This window comes from Pseudophryne corroboree, chromosome 1 (genome assembly GCF_028390025.1).
Source record: "Pseudophryne corroboree isolate aPseCor3 chromosome 1, aPseCor3.hap2, whole genome shotgun sequence".
Taxonomy (NCBI): Eukaryota; Metazoa; Chordata; class Amphibia; order Anura; family Myobatrachidae; genus Pseudophryne; species Pseudophryne corroboree.
Window position 1 is genome coordinate 860,795,253 of NC_086444.1, and position 17,881 is coordinate 860,813,133.

General features: G+C 42.4%; 1 protein-coding gene and 1 long non-coding RNA gene across 3 annotated transcripts in view; one reads left to right on the top strand and one right to left on the bottom strand.

Moving 5' to 3' along the window:
* PSD3 (pleckstrin and Sec7 domain containing 3) overlaps nt 1-17,881 on the top strand; it is a 1,004,314-nt gene that overhangs the window by 261,609 nt on the left and 724,824 nt on the right. For both annotated transcript variants that reach the window (XM_063919992.1, XM_063919993.1), the window contains exon 2: nt 13,999-14,119. In XM_063919992.1, the coding sequence (XP_063776062.1) occupies nt 13,999-14,119 (121 nt within the window). The remainder of the gene's footprint in view (nt 1-13,998; nt 14,120-17,881) is intronic.
* LOC134913729 (uncharacterized) overlaps nt 9,681-17,881 on the bottom strand; it is a 56,232-nt gene continuing 48,031 nt past the window's right edge. Inside the window, exon 3 of the long non-coding RNA XR_010177367.1 lies at nt 9,681-12,988. This is a non-coding gene — a long non-coding RNA (uncharacterized LOC134913729). The remainder of the gene's footprint in view (nt 12,989-17,881) is intronic.

A 17,881-nucleotide genomic window follows, 5' to 3' on the forward strand; every position in this document is an offset into this window, starting at 1 on the left:
TTATAAGGGTGAGGAATTATTTGGGGATGGTCTCTGGGACCTCGTATCCACAGCAACTGCTGGGAAGAAATAATTTTACCTCAGGTTTCCTCACAGACAAAGGTACAGTCCTTTCGGCTTCAGAAAAGCAAGCGGGTCAAATGGCGCTTCCTTTCTGTACAGAGACAAGGGTAGAGGGAAAAAAGCTGCACCAGTCAGCCTGTTCCCAGAATCAAGATTCTTCCCCCGCCTCCTGTGAGGCCACACCATGACGCGGGTGCTCCACAGGTGTAGCCAGGTACGGTGGGGGGCCGTCTAAAAAATTTCAGCAATTAGTGGGCTCGCTCACAGGTGGATCCCTGTTTCTTTCAAGTAGTATTTCAGGGGTACAAGCTGGAATTCGAGATGTCTCCCCCCAGCCGTTTCCTAAAATATGCCTTGCTGACAACTCCCTCAGGCAGGGAGGCTGTGCTAGAGGCAATTAATAAGCGGTATTCCCAGCAGGTAATACTCAAGGTGCCCCTACTTCAACAAGGACGGGGTTACTATTCCACACGGGTTGGGGTACCGAAACCGCATGGTTCGGTGTGACCCATTTTATATTTAAAATCCTTGAACACAAAAATTCAAGTTCAAGATGGAATCGCTCAGGGCGGTTATTCCAAGCCTGGACGAGGGGGATTACATGGTATCCTGGGACATCAAGGATGCTTACCTGCATGTCCCCATTTACCATCCTCGCCAGGAGTACCTCAGATTTGTGGTACAGGATTACCATTACCAAGTCCAGACACTGCCGTTTGGACTGTACATGGCACCGAGGGTGTTTTATCAAGGTAATGGCCGAAATGTTGATACTCCTTCAAAAAAAGGGAGTTGTAATTATCCCGTACTTGGACAATCTCGTTATAAGGGCGAGGTCCAAGGAGCAGTTGGTAGTCGGGGTAGCACTATTTTGGAAAGTGCTACAACAGCATGGTTGGATTCTAAACAGTCCAAAGTCACAGCTGGTTCCTATGACACGTCTACTGTTCCTGGGGATGGTTCTGGACATAAACCAGAAATAGTGTTTCTCCCGGAGGAGAAAGCCAAGGAGTTGTCATCTCTAGTCAGAGACCTCCTGAAGCCAAAATAGGTAGCGGTGCATCATTGCACGCGAGTCCTGGGAAAAATGGTAGCTTCCTACGAAGCAATCCCATTAGGCAGGCTCCATACAAGAACTTTTCAGAGGGACCTGTTGGACAAGTGGTCCGGATCGCATCTTCCGATGCATAGGCTGATAACCCTGTCTCCAAGGACCAGGGTATCTCTACTGTGGTGGCTGCAGAGTGCCCATCTTCAAGAGGGCCGCAGGTTCGGCATACAGGACTAGGTCCTAGTGACCATGGATTCCAGCCTTTGAGGCTGGGAGGCAGTCACACAGGGAAGAAATTTCCAGGGACTTTGGTCAAGTCAGGTTATTTCCCTACACATAAATATTCTGGACCTGAGGGCCATTTACAATGCCCTGAGGCCGGCAAGGCCTCTGCTTCAAAACCAGCCGGTACTGATCCAATCAGACAACATCACGGCAGTCGCCCATGTAAACCAACAGGGCGGCACAAGAAGCAGGATGGCGATGGCAGAAGCCACAAGGATTCTCTGATAGGCGGAAAATCATGTGTTAGCACTGTCAGCAGTGTTCATTCCCGGAGTGGACAAATGGGAAGCAGATCTTCTCAACAGACACGACCTCCACCCGGGAGAATGGGGACTTCCTCCAGAAGTCTTCCAATAGGATTGTACACCATTGGGAAAGGCCACAGGTGGACATGATGGCGTCCCGCCTCAACAAAAAGCTATAAAAGATATTGCACCGGGTCAAGGGACCCTCAGGCGATAGCTATGGACGCTCTGGTAACACCGTGGGTGTACCAGTCGGTTTATGTGTTCTCCCCTCTGCCTCTCATACCAAAGGTACTGAGAATAATAAGAAGGCGAGGAGTAAGAACGATACTCGTGGATGGCCAAGAAGAGCTTGGTACCCAGAACTTCAAGAATTTATATCAGAGGACCCATGGCCTCTGCCACTCAGACAGGACCTGCGGCAGCAGGGGCCCTGTCTGTTCCAAGACTTACCGCGGCTGCGTTTGTCGGCATGGCGGTTGAACGCCGGATCCTGAAGGAAAAGGGCATTCCGGAGGAAGTCATTCCTACGCTTACTAAAGCCAGGAAAGAGGTTACAGCAACTCATTATCACCGCATATGGCGAAAATATGTTGCATGGTGTGAGGCCGAAAGGGCCCCAACAGAGGAATTTCAACTAGGTCGATTTCTGCATTTCCTGCAAGCAGGAGTGACTATGGGCCTTAAATTGGGTTCCATTAAGGTACAGATCTCGGCTCTGTCGATTTTCTTTCAAAAAGAACTAGCTTCAGTACCTGAAGTTCAGACATTTATAAAAGGAGTGCTGCAGAGTCAGCCCCTGTTTGTGCCTCCTGTGGCACCTTGGGATCTCAACGTGGTGTTGAGTTTCTTAAAATCACATTGGTTTGAACCACTAAAAACCGTGGATCTGAAATATCTCACGTGCAAGGTGGTTATGTTATTGGCCTTGGCTTCTGCCAGGCGAGTATCAAAGTTGGCGGCTTTGTCTTGTAAAAGCCCTTATTTGATTTTCCATATGGATAGGGCAGAATTGAGGACTCGTCCCCAGTTTCTCCCAAAGGTGGTGTCAGCGTTTCACCTGAACCAGCCTATTGTGGTGCCTAGGCTACTAGGGACTTGGAGGACTCCAAGTTGCTAGACGTTGTCAGGGCACTGAAAATATATGTTTCCAGAACGGCTAGAGTCAGAAAATCTGACTCGCTGTTTATCCTATATGCACCTAACAAGCTGGGTGCTCCTGCTTCTAAGCAGACTATTGCTCGTTGGATTTGTAGTACAATTCAGCTTGCACATACTGTGGCAGGCCTGCCACAGCCAAAATCTGTCAATGCCCATTCCACAAGGAAGGTGGGCTCATCTTGGGCGGCTGCCCGAGAGGTCTCGGCTTTACAACTTTGCCGAGCAGCTACTTGGTCAGGGGCAAACACATTTGCAAAATTCTACAAATTTGATACCCTGGCTGAGGAGGACCTGGAGTTCTCTCATTCAGTGCTGCAGAGTCATCCGCACTCTCCCGCCCGTTTGGGAGCTTTGGTATAATCCCCATGGTCCTTACGGAGTTCCCAGCATCCACTAGGACGTTAGAGAAAATAAGAATTTACTCACCGGTAATTCTGTTTCTCGTAGTCCGTAGTGGATGCTGGGCGCCCATCCCAAGTGCGGTTTATCTGCAATACTTGTACATAGTTATTGTTAACTAAATCGGGTTATTGTTGAGCCATCTGTTGAGAGGCTCTATTGTTTCATACTGTTAACTGTGTTTCATATCACGAGTTGTACGGTGTGATTGGTGTGGCTGGTATGAGTCTTACCCGGGATTCAAAATCCTTCCTTATTGTGTACGCTCGTCCGGGCACAGTACCTAACTGAGGCTTGGAGGAGGGTCATAGTGGGAGGAGCCAGTGCACACCAGGTAGTCTAAGATCTTTCTAGAGTGCCCAGCCTCCTTCGGAGCCCGCTGTTCCCCATGGTCCTTATGGAGTTCCCAGCATCCACTACGGACTACGAGAAACAGAATTACCGGTGAGTAAATTCTTATTTTTGTTGCCCCCACAGTTACCGCTACTAACCTGTATGCTCTGACCGCAGTCAAATCCACCTTTCAGTTTCAGTGTGATAACTGCTGGCACATATGTTTTGACTGTCATTGGCCTTGTAAGTGCATACTTTTTTAGAAGAGGATTGGCTTGTAAATGAAGTGGGAAAAATAGTAATGTAAAAACCAATCATAATTAATCAAACCTCCATGTCAAAACTGTTTAGAAATGTTATTGGGGTTATCTTGAAAATCTTATGTTTGATGGTTGTGTGTTTTGTGGAAAACATTTTCTTTGTGATCATTTGTGGTTATATGGTGTGAAATGTATTACAAAATTGGTTGTTGACCTGATCGTTCAGCGAAATAATCACTTGCATTGTGTTAAAAAGATGAATGGTAACCATTGAACCAAAACAACTGTGCAACGTTTGTGCACATCAGATAAATGAATACTGTCTAATTAAATCTAAGGTCAGACATAACTTATTCCCAGTTTTGACAGTAACAACACAATCTTACAAATTCACTTCCTGGTCTTGCATGGCATAAGGGCATAGGCTGTGTCATATAAGGTGACAGAATCTTCCATACCACCACGTAGGACATCTGTAGAGTAGAATTTATCTTTTGTTTCTTCCTTTTTCATATTGGTGGTTTACAATTTGTTCATATCACTGTTATGCTATTTATATGCAAGTTATCAGCCTAAAAGTGGCATCTTAGTATCTTGTCAGCAGTAATGCATACTTGCCTGCACTCCTGTAAGGTCCTGGATAGTCCCCAATTTTGAGAAGAACTCCCAGACTCCTGGGAGAATAGACAAGCCTCGTAGTTCCTGCTCACTTCACCAGTGAAGTTCATGGTCTATGGATGAAGAATTGTGTCATCATGACTTTGCTAACCTGCTGCTCATTGGCACATATAATTGCATGTAATGCAAGGGGTGGGGAGGGGTATTGACTTTACTAACCATGTCCCACCACACCACCCTTTTGGTCCTCCCCTATGCAGGGTTGGCTCTACCATTAAGCAGCTTTAGGCAGCTGCCTAGGGCTCTAGAATCCAGTGGGTGCCACTGGGTCTGCCTATTGTAAAGTTAAGGATGGCAGAAGGCAGCTGTGGAACTTATAAAATGCCGTCTCCACACTTTCACCCGAGATGCTGGGAAATGGGTATTGGTGGTGATGGTACGGGTCAGGGGAGACAGTAGACAGATTTGCCTAGGGTGCCGAGAAACCTTGCACTGGTCCTGCCTCTATGGTATCATCAAGCATGCAGTGTATGCATAGGATGCCAAAATGATTCAGTGAGTTGGGATTGTTTTTTTTATATACATGATTTATGTGTTATGGACAATTACTACATTATAGCTAATCCTTTTGTGATGGATAAAATCTGAAGAATTCTGTATGTGAACTTCGCAGAGCCAGGGTGTGGATGGATGGCTTATAGCAAGAAGGATTTCTAAACTCACAACTGCAATCTGAAAATATATTGTCCTGTAAAATCTTGTGTATAAGCTGCTGGAATGCTACAGGCTGACTAATCTGGCATCTCAGCAATACTATCTATTTCTTGCAGATAGGCCATACTCTTTGTACATCAGTGCCACAATGCAAAATGACTTCTCATGCATATGACACATCCTGTGCATTTCCAAAAACACATTTTCTTTGGAAACTGAGAAAGGGAGCCAAACCCTCATAGAATATATTATCATTTATATTTACTGGGCAAAATGTATATTTCTCAATCATTGTCTCAGAAAAAATACATTTAGGGTCCAGCACTATAAAAGCCATTTACAGATGTCAGGTTGCCACTCTCCTGTTTATAAAAGTGGGTGTACTGTCCTGCGGCAAAAATGGTTCTAACCTTGAACGTACTGTTCAAAACAAAGACAAGCAAAAAACATAAAACAGAGTTTGTCACGTACTTATCTACATTAATGGGGAATCCAATTACCCGGGATGAATTCACGGGTGTGAGCAAGTGTGGCTGTATGCCACATTTACGGTACCGCTGACTCGCGAATGTTTGTGTGCAGCCCTACAGGACTGCGAGCAAAAGTGTGAGTGTCCGGCACTAGAAAGGTCTTTGTTGGATTTGTGTGCCATTACACACTGCTGCAATGACAACTCGCACCATTTTTGCGGGGAATAGGCTTGTCCCTAAGTGTTGTCCCTTTCTGGCCTCCCACAGCTGCAGAGGAGATCACTCTGGAGGGACTTTCTGAACTCCCTGTATGTTGAACTCAGTGCATTCATGAAAAAGGAGTGTACTGAAATGCTAGTGAAAACGTTAAAGGATATGGAATGCTAAAAAAAATAAATTCAATTTTTTTGGTCTATTTACATGCCTAGTACTGGTGCTAGCAATATAGAAGAATTAATGTAATTAATGCAAGGAGGTATGAGCCTAAGGGTAAATACTCATGGGCCGTTGTACATCTGCTTGGGGTCTGTATTCACCATATGTTGAACACAGTCAAAGCAGATCTCAAACTAGTGACTTATTGATCACTATGACTAATGCTTTAGCTGTACTCAGTACATACTAGAACAAAAAAGCATCCAGGTTTCATCTGAAGATTGGTGGAACATAAAGAAAGGTACACTTAAATACACAACTTTCCTCCCGTAAGTGCTCTGGTGGCTGATCGATATTCCCATTTTCCTTACGTGTTCTACAGCATAGATCCTCTATTCTGGCCACAGTTTTCCTATCACGTTAAGTGGAAATAGGAAGTTTTATACAGTGATTGAAAAGCATTTTGTGTTGTTCCCCTCTGTTGGTCTGTGTTCATTTTTTTGTCCAAGTCAAGCGTTGCAAATGGGACAATTGCACAAAGAACTCCCTTTACTATATAATTCCAAATTTGCGTAGCTTGGCAAAATAAAAGAATAAGCTGCATCTAATTAGATGCTTCACCAATTTGTAAACCTGTGAAAAGTGCCCAAGTCTGTAATTATATGTTGTTTTCCATGAAAAGTGTCTCAGTGATCACAAAAATTTGATTTATCAGATGTCAACAAGCTTTAGACAAAGTTCACTTCTTAGCCCTGAACTGGAAAAATAGATGGCAGAATGTTGGGGGAGATTTTTAAAAGCTTGGAGAGGAAAGAGATAAAGGGCTTAATTCAGACCTGATCGCAGCAGCAAATTGTTAGCTAATGGGCAAAACCATGTGCACTGCAGGGGGGCAAATATGTGCAGAGAGAGTTAGATTTGAGTGGGTTATATTGTTTCTGTGCAGAATAAATACTGGCTGCTTTATTTTTACACTGCAATTTAGAGAAGTTTGAACATACCCCACCCAAATCTAACTCTCTCTGCACATGTTATATCTGCCCCCCCTGCAGTGCACATGGTTTTGCCCATTAGCTAACAAATTTGCTGCTGTGATCAGTTCTGAATTTGGCCCAAAGTACCAACCAACCATCTCCTAATTTTACAGGCTATATTTGAAAAATCAAATGTAAGAGCTGATTGGTTGGTACTTAATCTCTCTCCACTTTATCTCTCTCCAATCTTTGATAAATCTACTCCTGTGTTAGCAATATTCTAATATGGAATTCTGTGTCATATATACAGCAGTGTGTTTCATATGTACAGTAGTGTTCTGGAGTGTATATACTATACATTATTGGTTTACAAACTGTGTTCCGTGGGGCACTCACATTGGTGGTCCAGGAACAATTGAAATTATTTATGGTCAATGTAATAGGCAAAATCAGTGCTTATGGCTTCCTTTCATAAAATATGTGGACAAACAGAAGCAAATCATGTCCATCGCCACACAACTGACCCTAAGGATGGCATATAAACACATTTTACTTTTTCTGAATCTCTTAATAAGATACTTTAGGCCTAGGGGTGCCATGAAAAGAATTCTGATACTGTAGGGCACCGTGATTCAAAATTGTTTGGGAACCACTTCTTCAAATGATAATTAAGTTATTTAAAAGTTACACATGGTAAAGCTACAACTGATGCTAATGTATTCGTAGTGTAGCCCTTTCCTCACTAGTGTGTGCTGTAGGTACCTATCACACCTGCATCTACTTCTTCCTCTTGGGGATAAGCACTCCCACTTTCAATCTCTTCTACACATTCCTCTTTGGCAGCTGCTCTGACATGTCAGACTCAGACCAGTCTCCACTTCAACTGAATCTGTTGTTGTGCTAATGGGCTTGAACGTAAATTTAAGAATAAGGACAATGGAAACCCAGCAGCTTTGTGACACCCCTCTGCCATGACTGCTTAGATTTCGCCTCTGATGTTGGCCCTTACTCAAACTCCAAGCCAGTCTCCTATTGTGACCTGTATAGGCTGAACAAACATTTGAAGACTACATCTCTACTATATAGTTGGAGACCCTACTTCCCAACACGAAATCAAGAACAGGTGATTTTTCCTGGTTAGTTGGGGATGGGGTAATGAGTTCAACTGTTTAGAACTAGAGATGTGCACAAACCCCCCTTCATGTTTTAGTTATGGTTCTAAATCAGAGTGTTTTGGTATTCATTTTGGCAAAACTACCCTCAAGTATTTTGGTTTTGAATCTGGATCTATTTAAAAAATTCATAAAGACAGCTAAAATCATGTAACTTGGACCTAATTTCGTTACTATCGTATTATTAAAATAAATAATATTAATTTCCAGTTATTTTCAGTCAGTTTTTGGCTAATTTTGGCAACTGAATCACTAGACTTACACTCAAATCAAACACTCAATCAAAAAGGGACTTACACTAAATCAAAAACACGCAAGATCCTTTTTAGAGAAAGACCCGAACTAGGACTTGGTTGGCCTTGGAAGCCCCAAAGTAACCTGAATTGGGACTCAGTACAACTTGGAATCCCAACGTTCGGGTGTGTTTGGTTTTCAGCAAAACTGAACCACTCATGTCTATTTAGAACTACAATCCCAAGAAAGCCTTTGCAAATGAGTTAGTACTACATAAGTGGAGGATTATTTGTGGTTTTGCAGTAGTTTAAATTTTTATTAAATCATGCAAAACTGGACATATTTTCTGCTTTATAGTAAGTGTAGCTCTTGTTCTTATGCTCCAAACATTCTCCTCAGGTTGTTTGGAGCATTTCCCTAAACGTGCACAGATTAATGATTAGTTAATTGATTGGCTCTATCATTTTAGACATATTCTTATAAAGAGAAATCCTTACTTTATTCTTATAGAAATGTAAGTATATAAAGTTTAGTATCTGCTGTAACACAGAAGGAACTGTCTATGCTCTTTACTGGCATCTGGTGGCAATAACCAGGACATACTTATCTAATGGCAGCACTTGCACTACCAATTTCATTCAACTCAAAGTCAAAAACAATAAATTAACAACGTTGGTAACTATGAACATTACATCATGTACAGTATGTGTCATGATGTTAGGCTGGAGATGCCACAATAAGTTTTCAGTAAAATATTCAATTTTTAGATAAGCAATTAGGTTATTATGAGCCTTTATTTATAAAGCACCAACATATTATGTTTCACAGTACATTGAAGAGATCATATCACAAACAAATAACATACAAAGGCATGAAACAAACGACCTTACCCAAAGTAGCTTACAAGCTAAGAGGTGTGAGGGACAGTTCATACATTAGAAAGCTGTTGTACTACAGTATATATGTGTGGACTGCTTTGTAATACTGTGCAGCTGTACATTGATAGTGTGTTCTACTAATGTCATGGGCCCAAAAGTAATTTTTTTGTATTCTGTGTAAATGCAGAGCTCTTCCCAGTATTCACAAGTGGTCAGCTCATTGGCGTACCTTTACGGCACACCCTAAACCCATATAATTGTACGTACCTCTTCTGAGTTCCGTGTTGGCTGGCGCTGCAGACAGAAATCAGAAAATGACGTAAGACTCTTGGAACATAATAGTGTGGGTGCACTCCGGTGCACTCCGCTGCCAGAAAGGAGGTGGCCTGCATGAAGCTTGCACACAGGCCCACTCTTAAACCATCCTTGGGTCTTCTTTTGGGGAAAGTGTGTGTGTGTGTGTGTGTGTGTGTGTGTGTGTGTGTGTGTGTGTGTGTGTGTGTGTGTGTGTGTGACTAATGTAAGGCAGAAGAATTATTAGCCACCAATATTAAAGCAGTTATTGACAAGATGAAGACATGAGAGATTATCGAGTTATTGTAGAAATATTTAGACATAAGCAGTGAAAAGTGAGGAGAAGTGAGCCATTGGAGAAGTTGTCCATGGCAACCAATCAGCTGCTCTGTATAATGTTATACAGGTTGAGTATCCCATATCCAAATATTCCGAAATACGGAATATTCCGAATTACGGACTTTTTTGAGTGAGAGTGAGATAGTGAAACCTTTGTTTTCTGATGGCTCAATGTCCACAAACTTTGTTTAATACACAAAGTTATTAAAAATATTGTATTAAATGACCTTCAGGCTGTGTGTACAAGGTGTATATAAAACATAAATGAATTGTGTGAATGTAGATACACTTTGTTTAATGCACAAAGTTATTAAAAATATTGGCTAAAATGACCTTCAGGCTGTGTGTATAAGGTGTATATGAAACATAATTGCATTCTGTGCTTAGACTTGGGTCCCATCGCCATTGTATCTCATTATGGTATGCAATTATTCCAAAATACGGAAAAATCCGATATCCAAAATACTTCCGGTCCCAAGCGTTTTGGATAAGGGATACTCAACCTGTAGTATGCAAATTGAAATGTTACTTCAATGCTGATTGGTTGCCATGGGCAACTTCTCCACTGGCTCATTTCTCCACACTTTTCACTGCTTCATGAATAGACCCCAGAGTGCTCTGGCAATGTAAGACAGAGTGCCCGGGAAGTATGACCCTTCTTCTGTGTAAGGCTTTTGCTCTTGTACTGTCTGAGCTCTTTTGTAAGTACCTGCCAGCTTGGAGTCACTATGTGCCCAATATATATGTTTAGCATGCTGACTGATGGACACAGAGCCAGGTTTTCTATGTTCACAGAAGCCATGGTTGCATCAGCTGCAACCAATGAGACCCCCCAGATCCCAGGCGAGGAACAGATGAGCTCCAGCTGCTGTACCTAAATGGCTTCTAGTAGATCCTCAAAACAGTCCTGTCCTTATTGAGCTTAATTAATTAATGAAGTAATTAATACTACTACTCTATAACTTTCCACTGAATACACAACCAGTTTTGCGTTTGTAGGAGTGTTATAGCTCGGGAGGTGGGGCACAGAGCTGATCTAAAGAGCAGCCATCTCTAATGATGCATGGTTTATATGCTAATTTCATTTTAATTGGAAACTAAGCCGGGTAATAAACAAAAGTAGGGTCTACCAGCGCACAATAATGCTTTTGACCTAACAATTTTCCAAATTTGGTCCTGAACCATAATACACAGATGTAGTGTATAATCATTATATACTGTACTACGTTTACTGACTCTCAAAGCCGTAGATGACCAGGGTCCCAAGGTACCTGAAGCAGCAAGTGTATGTCAAAGCATTATTGGGAGTTGGTAGACCCTATATTCATTTCTTTACATTTACCTTTAGGAGTTGGGAGTGCCTCTCACTCTACTATAGCAGCATTTTATTAGGCTTTAGCAACCGCAAATGCATCACTGATAAATGCACTTTTCCATCACATACAGTATAAATTTAGCAAGTTACCTGTAATTCATGTATTTATAAATCTGTCTTATATAAACGAGCCATCTCTCATCCTAACCCTCTTCCATGTGCTCACAGTGTCACCCCATCTGTATCACCCCTGTCTGCCCCTCACGAGCAGGGCCCTCTCCGCTCACTGGCTTCTCTTGCTTATACTATCATCTACTCCATTCTCCCTACCACGGCTCCTAACCCTTGGTTGCTGCCGCCCTGCTGCTTATTTAAGTGTTATGATGCAGCAATCTTTCTAAACCATGTACATGATCAGCATTGTTTTGTTCTGTAAATTACTGTTTTCTTGTTCTGCTCAATTGTCTACATACTTTGTTAGGTGCTGTGGAACCCTTGTGGTGCCACATAAATAAAGAATAATAATATGTTTTATATATACTATACCAACCCATGTAATGGACAGTTTCTGTCAGCCTGGCAAAGTGAATAAAATATTTTATTAGTTTGTTCCCAGAGCAACCAGTGGTGATCTAATTATCTCTTTTGCTGTGTTGCTTGTACCTAAACCTACACATAGCTGGTGAACTACAAATCCCAGCATTGTAGGTTTGCCATTTTGTTAACAAGAGTCACAGAATTTAAAAACCCATTCAAGAGATAAAGATGTACACTTACTGCACATTAAGGCCAGTACTGACGGAGAGATGTGTGCTGAGTGATTTTAACACAGACCGCTCAGCGCACATCTCTCCCCCCGCTCAGCACAGCGCAATGTGTGCTGAGCGAGGAGGGGGGCACTCACTTCACACAGCGCTGAAGTGATCGACCCGTTAGATTGAGCCTGCATGTAGGCTCAATCTAGCATCGGCGATTGCGATGCGCGTCTATCGCCTGGGGGCATACACACGACAGATCCGTGCTTAAAATCTAAGCAATCTTGTCAGATTGCTTAGATTTTAAACACGAATCTCTCCGTGCCTACGCCCATTTTGAAATGAAGACCTTGCAACATCTATGACATCATGCTTGGAAAGGAAAATCATAATCATACTCCAGTTTTGTTTTAATAACACTGATCTGATATGCAGCATAATGATTATCAGCAGATACTGCAATAATAAGATCTAGTATACAAAACAAAACAATGGTTGCGTGACATTGTCAATACATAAAGAGAAAGTGCAGGTGCTACAAACACACCCAGCATCCAGGAAAATGGCATTTGGTAATGTAGCAGTAACATTATCAAGGTTTCTTATACTTTACGTGATATTACATTATGCTTTTGATCTGTATGGATAATTTCCAGGGTACATTGTGAAGAGGGGACTGACAAGGAAATTAGGGACACTTAGCAATTGGTGTGACGTTCCAGATTGCCACTTCAGTATCATTGTTGCTGGTGCATTTGTGGAAATTGTCCATCAGAGGTGGTTCATTCTGTTTGAGAAAAAGATATTGCATTAGTTATAAACACATACTGTATATACAGTAATACATCTTGCAGAACTGAAAAGTGAAGACAAACGCATGCATTCCCGGAGAAAGATTAAGAATCAAGATTGGAAGAGAAATGATGCATTTATTTAAAATAAAAATATATACTTAACTTCTGCGCGTTCAGCAGTGTTGAGGAAGACTGTTAACGCCTTAGTTCCACAGATTCCCAGTAAGCCTTAACAACTCTGCCATATGGCATTGATATTCTAACAGGATGCAAAACAGGAATTTATTAAGGTCACATATGCAGACTTCTTGAAACACATGCACATCCTAATGTTAGACTATAACTAACTATTCTAATAATTTATAAACCGATTGCGTAATTACTACTTTTCGCTCATTTTTTGGCACTCATGCATGTACATAGTTGCCATGGTTTCATAACTAGTACCATGACTGCTTACAAGAGTCCTGTCCATACTTTCCATAGAGAATTGCGTGCTGCAAAATGCATCCTTTCTTACCAGAAACTATTACAAATGATGTCATATAGATTTTACGGATGCTGAAGTTAGGAGCCACTTAAAAGTTTTTGAGGTCTGGTTTGGCACGCAGAACATTACTTAGGCAGCCTTGTTTTAAAATAAAAGTTTTGGATAATCTCAGGAAAGTTGAGGTCCAAATACCCCCCCCTAGGTCTTGTTGTACCAACCAGATACAGTATGTCTGTTTTAGGCAGTGGTTTTAATATCATATTAATATTGATACAAGATGTATAGTAGCGTTCACAATCTGTACATGCTTATTTTATTCTTTCTGAAATTATTTCACTGATTTCTACCTGTTTCTGGAATTAGTTATAAAAATTAAATAATACTGAGTATTCCCACAAAAAAACATTCCATGGGCAATATCCTATTAGCCACGGTAATTGGTCTCGCCCGGGGCTATCCTATTAGCCTCGATAAGTCGGCATTTCGCCGCCTGTGGCAGGCGAAACTAAATACTCGTAAACAGCCCCGTTTTCAAGCGAAAACACACGTTTCATTGAACCTGTGTGTTTTTTTCTGTAGAAAACGCATTTTTTTACAGGCAATCTAATTGGATAGTGGCTTGTAAAATAAATTGGCGAACTATCCGGAAGATGCTGTCCCATGTGTTTATTGCTGGTTACTTTGCTGTGATATTTTATGTATTGTTGTATGATTATTTGTTTTGACAGTAAACCTACATGAAGAAAAGAGATTTTATTTGTGATTTTCTTTCTCCACAGGCAGAGAGATATGTTTGGGTTAACAGCACATCAGCACACTCCCAGAATGTTGCTAAGGCAAAATACGAGTTTTTGTTTGGGGAGTCCATGTCTACACCCGATGAGAAAGCTCCAGAGACTGGTAAGCATTTGTGAGACAGCGAAATGTGAACCATGGGTTATAAGGCACTTTGTCACCCTAAACACCATGGCAAGCTCCTGTTTTTTTTCTCGCTAATATTATTTAATTCAGTTCAGATAAGTTCACTTTGAAAATAAGAGTTAAAGAGGGTCAAACCGATGTGTTTTGGAGCAAATGGGTCATTTTGGAAGTTAGACAAGAAATTAGTTTTTGGAAAACTTAATAGAAATGTGTGATAGGCATAAATGTGTTGTGTAAAAACTTTCACACAAGATACAATTATTATGATTATTGTTTACTTGTAAGTGCCATGGTGGTGCATAGCGCTGGTCAGTGGAGATACAGCATACATAGGGCGGTATTCAATTCTTTTCACCCCCTTCCACACCCGTTCTGTTTCTGCTGACGGGCGTGGTATAATCATTTCAGCTCACTACCCCCGGGGTAGCAACTGCACCCAACCATTTACGCAGCTAAACCGGATGTCTATGGGTGCGATGTGCGCGATAACGGGAATCACTTTAGAAAGGAAATTGGGTGTGATGTATCATTTGAATACCGCCCATAGGGCCTAATTCATGTTTGTACGCACATGCCTATGCAGCTGTGAATTTCCAGGCTACGGAATTGCTAAACATTGCAAGTGAAGCTGCCGCCCAGAAAAGGATACAGACGCCCACTGGAGCCATCACAAAGTGCTCAGCAAATGCATACATATACAGTATACAGCACTAATGCAACAATAAGCATCGACTCCTAGGGTTGACCTATGGCTGCGCACACTGGCCACTGCAGTAGCAGCGCTTGCACCATGGTACATGTTCACAGCTGAAGGCGGATCCATGCCTTGAAAACGGGCATGACACTTCTGCGTTTTTGCCTCTACTACCATATTAACTCCCCCAAACGGTCCCTCCCTGTCAATCACTATGTCTGTAAAATGTCAGTGCAAGCACGATCGTAAAGGTACCTTGGCGCGTGCACGGGGCGATCGTAACACGTGCAGTCTGCTGATAAATGGTCCATTGCGAAACCATTGACTTTGTATACAAACATGAATTAGGCCCATAAACTCCTGTGACGTGCAAGATAGCAGCAACGTGAATGTGGTTTGGAACTAAGGGTGGAGAAAGCCTGTTTAGTGGGGGTACAGTTGAGAAGGAAGTGCGGATCAAGTTGTACAGAGCTTTTCATCCTACGGGGGATATCCAATTACCCCCCGGTAATTTACTGGGGCTAATCCTATTAGCCCCGATAAGCCAGCATGAGGGGCGGCTTATCGGAGGTTAGCTGAAGCTGCACCGGGTGCCGCCTTCTGACAGCTCCCGGTGCAGCGCTGCAGTTCCGGCTCCCTCCGGTCACATAACCGCTCCCCATGTGACCAGGGAAATAGGGGATTCGGGTCGTGGCGCTGCCCCGACTTCCCCGCAGGGGTTAAACGCCAAGTGGCGGCTTCTGGGCAGCGGCATCCTCCCTGCAGTCCCAGCTTGCCGCTGCTGCGGTGGGCAAGGGACACTGCAGGTTTCCGCAATTATCGGGATTTTGAGGCAGGCGAAACCAAATCTCCAGGAACACGGGAAAACGGGGCTGTTTCTACCGAAAAACACACAGGTTTCAATGAACCTGTGTGTTTTCGGGTGGTCAGCTTTATTTTTTTTACAGGCGATCCATATTGGAAAGCCTGTAAAAAAAAAATCAGTGAAACATCGAGAAAAAGTCTGAAAAACGGCCGTTTTTCAGACCCAATGTTAATTCACTGGTAATTTTGATATCCCCCTAAGGGTTTTAATATATGTGTGATATATACCAAGTATTTTTACCTGATTTAGACATTAAGGTCCTGATTCTGAGTTGAATGCAGGTCTGTATATGGCTGCACCTAGCGAAGTTTATTAAACAGTGCAAGCACAATAGTGAATATTCGCACCCGAGCGATTAGGAGTCAAACGGATGTCAGCCATTGCCCTCAGTGTTTGAAATTGGCAGTACTGGGTCTCAGCTTGTGGGAGTGTCATAGGCGGGTAGACAGAGCTCTGTGGTCTGCATATATTTTGAGGATACGCCTATTTCAGACTAATCTTTTGCACATAACATGAGATAGGGGTAGCTGCCAATATTAATGATGGTAGTTACTCTTATGACTTCTTACAACTGAAGAAGCAGGACGGGTGAGGAACGGGGCGAGTAAGTCTAGTCTGAGTGCACTAAGGGCAGGTTCACAGATGCAGATACTCCTGTCTGTAGACGTATCACTCACGAGGGCGCTTTAGCGTGACATTGTTGCTACTTTGATTTGCACAGGAATAGTATAATTGGGCCTGTTGTATTAAAGAGAATTTAAGAAAACAAACTTGACAGCAAATGCGCTTTTTGTTATAATATACGTTCTTCTGCTAACAACAGGGATTGGCAGATGTGTAGAGCATGACCACACCTTCTGATACAGCCAACTGATCATATGCACATAAATAAGATATTTATGGGTGTGCCTTTATTGTGCTTTCCCTTGTACATCTATGGCCCTCATTCCGAGTTGTTCGCTCGCTAGCTGCTTTTAGCAGCATTGCACACGCTAAGCCGCCGCCCTCTGGGAGTGTATCTTAGCTTCGCAGAATTGCGAACAAAAGATTAGCAGAACTGCTACTATATAATTCTTTGCAGTTTCTGAGTAGCTCCAGACCTACTCCTAGATTGCGATCACCTCAGTCCGTTTAGTTCCTGGTTTGATGTCACAAACACGCCCTGCGTTCAGCCAGCCACTCCCCCGTTTCTCCAGACACTCCCGCGTTTTTCCCTGACACGCCTGCATTTTTTTAGCACACTCCCGGAAAACGCTCAGTTACCATCCAGAAACGCCCCTTTCCTGTCAATCATTCACCGATCAGCAGTGCGACTGAAAAGCGCCGCAGGATCCACAGCAAATTTACTAAGTTTTTAGTTAAATAACTAAGCGCATGCGCCCTGCGTGCCTTGCGCATGTGCATTTAGCAACAAATTGCAGCATAGCGAAAACCGGCAACGAGCGAACAACTCGGAATGACCCCCCAATGTGTGCAACCCAGCATCAGCTCCATTGTGTTTTGGTGTTGCCTTTTAAAATGAATGACTGAATTGATTTTTACGACTGGCGTGATAATGATTGTCTGCTTTTATTAAAATTGCTCTCTATGCCCTTTTCGATCTGACATGAAGTGTATTTAAGGTATGAAATCTTAGCAGTGTCTCACATTAGAGTGCAATTAATTAGATGAATGCTATTTGCAAGAACCTGTTGGGTTTTACTGGTGTTAATATTGGAACATGACTCAGCAATAAAGTAAATCATATGGCGTGTACCACATTAATGGAAATGGCTGATCAGAAACATTTCTATTATCTGCACTTTCTCGCAATCTTGGCAGTGTAAATTGGCACGATACTGCCTGCCATAGCGTGGCCTAGTCATATCAGTTCCCGGTCTCACAGATTAGTGTCTTATACCACTAGTGGTGTACAAGGTATGTGTACCTTAGCTTAAGTAGTGCTAAAATACACAAATAGAGTAAATATTAAGGTGCATGGAATTTCTTAGTCGCACTTGTCATGGCATGCCAAACGGGGGTATTTGGTGTAACTGGAGGCCAAACGGGGCTATTTGCTGTAATTTGAGGATAAGGCCTCCAAATATTTCTACTTTGTCTGCAAAACATTAGTTATCTACATAAAAACAGATATGCATTTCTATTATGTTTAATCATGGATCTAAATTACATTATGATTACA